A 5,000-nucleotide genomic window follows, 5' to 3' on the forward strand; every position below is an offset into this window, starting at 1 on the left:
CAGCGCGCGGGAGGGGGGAGGTGTGGTAGAGTTTATGTTCTGTCTGGGATGGGATGTTGGGATGTTTGAAAGGCTTGCTGCGTGTGAGGAGGCAGTTAGTGTGATTTATTGGACGGGGAGTTTGTGCTCCCCGCTTCGTGATTCATGGAATGTTATTAGTCGTTATTTCTCAGGGGACGCGTTACACGCAGGTACTCATAACAACAGCGCTCAACATGGAGTGTTTTTAGTTCTGTAATGATCAGCTTTTAAAAAGCAGGAGACTTTTGCTGTTGAGAATTCGTATAATGGTGTATGGTGTTGTGTATTGTGGAGATGCTATGTGAAGGAACATAATTGTGTCTGTGTGTGTGTGTGTGTGAGAGAGAGAGAGAACTGATACACTTACGTAGTACTAGATGTGTATGTGACAGAGTGTGTGTACTAATGTGTGTGTGTCTGTGTGTGTGTCCCTGTGTAGAGGCTCCGGGGGAGGACGTGGTAACCCTGGACTACCGGCTGCGCTACTACCCTAGCATCACCTACGCCGTCATCGGCAGCGCCGTCATCTTTGTCCTGGTGGTGGCGCTGTTGGCCCTGGTGCTGCACCACCAGCGCAAGCGCAGCGTGCTGCTGCCGCGAGCGGGCCGCGTCGGGGCCAGAACCGGGCCGCACCACCAGCCCCTGCTGCTCTCGCGCCTGCTCATCGTGGAGCGGGGGCACACCCACCACGGTGCCAGCCACGCCCTGGCCTCCAGCCCCACCTCCCCGCCGCCGGGGCTCCAGCTGCTCGCCAGCGCCCTCTACCCGCCGTCGCCGATGTCGCACGCGCCGCCCTCCTACTCACAGGCCGTGCTGGACGCCAGGTATGAGAGAGACACACACACATGCATACACCCCACACACACAAACATGTATGTGTAGTGTATTGCATGTGTACATATATACAAACATGCAGGTGCATCCACATCCACACACATGCTTGATACACACACACATACGCATGCTTGGTACACACACACACACTTGCACACACATTTGATATGACCACATCCACACACAGAGACAGACAAAGCACAAACACACAGTCACATACAGCATAGGGACACAAGCATCCACATGCATAGTAGCAGAAACAGCTACAAATATATGCATAAATATGTGCTGAATTGCAGGCTTACAAGCACACACATTGAGTACAGACACTTGTAAGACTAAGTGCACATACACACACACACGCACACACACACACGCACGCACGCACACATGCACACACACGCACGCACGAACACCTCAACTATGATGAGGGCTATAAAGTTGAGCATCTGTTATTATGTATTCTTTTTCTCTTGGCTCAAACAAACTGCTATGATTAGAATCATAATGAAGTCATTCTGGCATTAATGTCTGCCCATATTCATTAGCAACATTAACAAACATTTTTATGCATAGATTTATGAATAAAGATAACAAATCACTCTGACTCATAATAACACAAGCTCTTAAATATTGATTATGCATTATTTTACCAGGGCACATAAACATTTCTCCTCCTAGCTGTTTTTCTTTAATAGTTTTCTTGGCTCACTTTTGTTCTGCTGTGTGTGTGTGTGTGTGTGTGTGTGTGCGCGTACGCACATCTGGAGGCTGTATGCACCTGTGATGGCTGACTTTGTCCAAACGTGCATATGAATGCACTCAAATGTGTGTAAATGTCAGTGTCTCAGTGTTCCAGTCGGACATTGAGTCACTGTAATAGCAATATACTTATTGCTATATATTATTATATATATATTGTTAACTGTATCTGTATGTGTGTGTGTGTGTGTGTGTTTGTGTGCACAGTAGGCCTCCGTGGTTTGACCTGCCACCTCCCCCTTACCCTCCTGATGGGGACATGCCGTCCGACAGAGAGCTGCCCAGCTACGAGCCCTCCCACCCCGCCACCCCCAGAGAGCTCCCCCATAGGACTGGCCGCAACTCCACAGAGGAGAGTGACCAGCTGTAAGCCTGGGCTGGACATGCAGACAGACAGAGAGACAGACAGCAAGAGACAAAGACAGACAAAGAGAGAGAGAGAGAGAGACTTGGAGAGGGGAAAGGATGGACTGCGGCACGCTAAGCCTCAAACCCTGTCAGACAGCTCCCTCTGCTGGACAGCTGGGTGTACGACACCCACAACCCCCCCTTAACATGGAGAGTTGGGTCTTTCTGCCCCCGAAACGCCCCTCTTTAAAAAAAATAAAAAACAGGAGAGTTACCCTCATTGTGCTGTGCAAGCTTTGTGACTAAAGGAGAACATGGTGGTTCTGTTCATCTCTAAAGATTTAAAGTGGAACCATCTGGAAGGACTCTTTTAAGACACGGACAACCCTAGCCTAGAGGATAGCCTCACCAGATGAGCCCTGAGTCTGATGAGAGAACAAGCGCTTACATCCAGAGAAGAACTGACCAGTCAAATGTATTTCAACTGTCGTGACAATGTCTTTTTTTTCCAAAGGGGACTATGCAACGTGAACGGTGTACAAGTGTCACAAACATGGGCGATGTGATGGATTTCACGTAAGAGAGCTTATGCTGTATATATGTGTATAGTTACTGCAAAGGCATCTAGATCTCAGCTGTGGCGGACTGGAAGTGTGATTCATGCATGGTGTCACACACTACATGCACACCCCCTGCCCTGCTGCCTCTATGACCACCATATCTCATCTCAGCCTACAGTTGCACTCCATTTTGTGTTACCTATAATTAATGCAGGATATATATATATATATATGCACTCTTGACAGCTAGGTGAAATCTAGAACCTTCAAGACTTGTCTGCATGGAAGACTCTTCTGGAATGTGTTTTAAGGTTCTTTAGTTCTACACATGTTCCTAAGAACAGGTTCTGTTTGAATGCCTTATGGACCCCAGAAGATCCCGTGAGTTTTGTGTGTGTGTGTGTGTGTGTGTGTCTGTGTGTCTGTGTGTGTGTGTGTGTGTGTGTCTGTGTGTGTCTGTGTGTGTAGTGTGTGTGTGTGGCCTTCCAAATGTGCCTCGGTGGATGGTTGAGACAAAGCCTAACTCTCGTCTGATCAGTCTCTTAACCATTCATCACTTTCGCGTCAGGAGTTCATCTCTCCGGTGGCTGCCTAAAACCGCAGACCGCCTATCTGATGGAGTAAGATGCTTTTATCCTTCGCCGGAGGTCATTTCCTACCAGTCAACCAATTTGCCACTCCACTGATCAGGCGTCTCGTCTCATCTTGCATTTGTATTTATTTAGAGTCTTTACGAAGGACCACAGACCTCCCTCTGGGGCGGCGTGAGTGTAGAAACTCTATTAGATTATGGTTCACCAAGGGCACGGTCAGAGATATTGAACTGTGCTCTCTTTGTGTACTTTAGTACTTATTCTCAGCAGTTATTTCATCCCACCCCCAGCACTCGGAAGCTCATTGCCTTATTGAGACGGCCCTGGCCTTCTCTGACACTCAAGTGCCACTCGTTTGCTTTGAAGTAGAGGAACATTACTGAGGGGATGGTGCTGGATTTATTTTCCTTTTTTTGTTTATGTCTGAAGTCTGAAGACTTATATCTAGACACATTGGCACAGACAACCACATAGTAAAAAAAAAAATCGAACTCAAACTTGTGACAATCAGGGTATAATCAAACACGTGACCGGTCTAAGATGCCACATATGGTGTCATGTAGTGGTGCGCCTCAGAAAGAGATTTGTTTTCCAGAGAGCTTATTGAAGTCCAGTGCGGCCATCTTGTTTCTTTAGGGTGTGCTGCCCTACCGTGAGACTCTATTCAATTCCGATTACATATCGCCATATTTAATAAACGACCAAGGTAGGATCTAGATGTGAAATCAGTGAGTTAGACCTCGACTGCATGAATATCATAAGGTGATTTACTAACATGTAAACATGTTTTGAAACAATGAATTGCAGTTCATGTTGTGCTATGAAGTGTATCATACACAAACGTGTAAATTCTTCTCATTTTCTGTAATGTGTTCATTTTATAGCCAATCCAAAGTGTTCAAGTGTTTAATATGTTCTATAACTGCCCTTGAAATGTGAATGTGATTTCATTCATCTGATTTCAAATAATGTTGCACCTCTTGGAACTTTACCAGTAATGCATTATCTGCAAGCGGTTTAAGGCACTAAGTAATTGTGCAAAGTGCTTATGGCGGTTGTGTGTGTGTGTGTGTGTGTGTGTGTGTTTGTGTGTGTGTGTGTGGGTGCCTGTATGTGTGTGTGTGCGTGCGTGTGCGTGTGTGTTTGTGAGAGAGAGAGAGAGAGAGAGAGAGAGAGAGAGAGAGAGAGAGAGCAGGCAAGATCATCTCAACATTGTGAACCTGTGTCGTTGGCGCTAATATATGAAACATTACTGTGTTTTGACTGAATGCTAACACATGGGAACACATCTTTTCTACGGTGATGCACACAACAGAAGATAAATGATGGCATATGGCTGTGGTAAAGTGATTATATGGATGATTATAATATGGATTAATTTGAAGGATAACTGACAGCTTAACCAATGTGCTTTGTTGAAGTGGAATTTACCTGCTAAGCCTTGGTAGATTGCCAAACTGAGAGCATTTTTGGGGTCGGGAGGAACTGTCAATGCTGTCAGTGTTAGATGCCGCTTACTACTATGTGGTTCATATTCCAGTGTTTTTAGATTGCAAGGCTGATGAATCAGATACACTAAAACCATCATCCACTGCCAATGTCAGCTTCCCCTCCCCTTCTTCATAATATATGACAATAAATGTATTATTATGGAAATGAAAGGAAATTGTACATGTGTCTTTTCATTTTACATCAAGAGCTTGTTTTGAACTGCAGACAAGGCTCACAAGGCTAAAACCTCACAGGGAACATGTTCATATTTGACTCTTGTTTTTGTCGAAGGGAAGAATGTTTCATCACCCTTGATGTGAACTGGCACAGGCCAGGGAGACACGCTCACTCTGCTGCGTCAGTCTGCTGTCATCGCCCTGGCGTCCGCACA

General features: G+C 45.9%; 1 protein-coding gene across 2 annotated transcripts in view; it reads left to right on the forward strand.

The window, feature by feature from the left end:
• The window catches only part of ldlrad3 (low density lipoprotein receptor class A domain containing 3), a 66,427-nt gene extending 64,076 nt beyond the window's left edge, over positions 1 to 2,351 (forward strand). For both annotated transcript variants that reach the window (XM_012828115.3, XM_031565171.2), the window contains 2 exons: positions 461 to 845; positions 1,825 to 2,351. In XM_012828115.3, the coding sequence (XP_012683569.1) occupies positions 461 to 845; positions 1,825 to 1,987 (548 nt within the window). In that variant the 3' untranslated portion in view covers positions 1,988 to 2,351. The remainder of the gene's footprint in view (positions 1 to 460; positions 846 to 1,824) is intronic.
• The last annotated feature ends 2,649 nt before the right edge of the window (positions 2,352 to 5,000 follow it).

Source organism: Clupea harengus, chromosome 3, assembly GCF_900700415.2.
Source record: "Clupea harengus chromosome 3, Ch_v2.0.2, whole genome shotgun sequence".
In the NCBI taxonomy this organism is placed as follows: Eukaryota; Metazoa; Chordata; class Actinopteri; order Clupeiformes; family Clupeidae; genus Clupea; species Clupea harengus.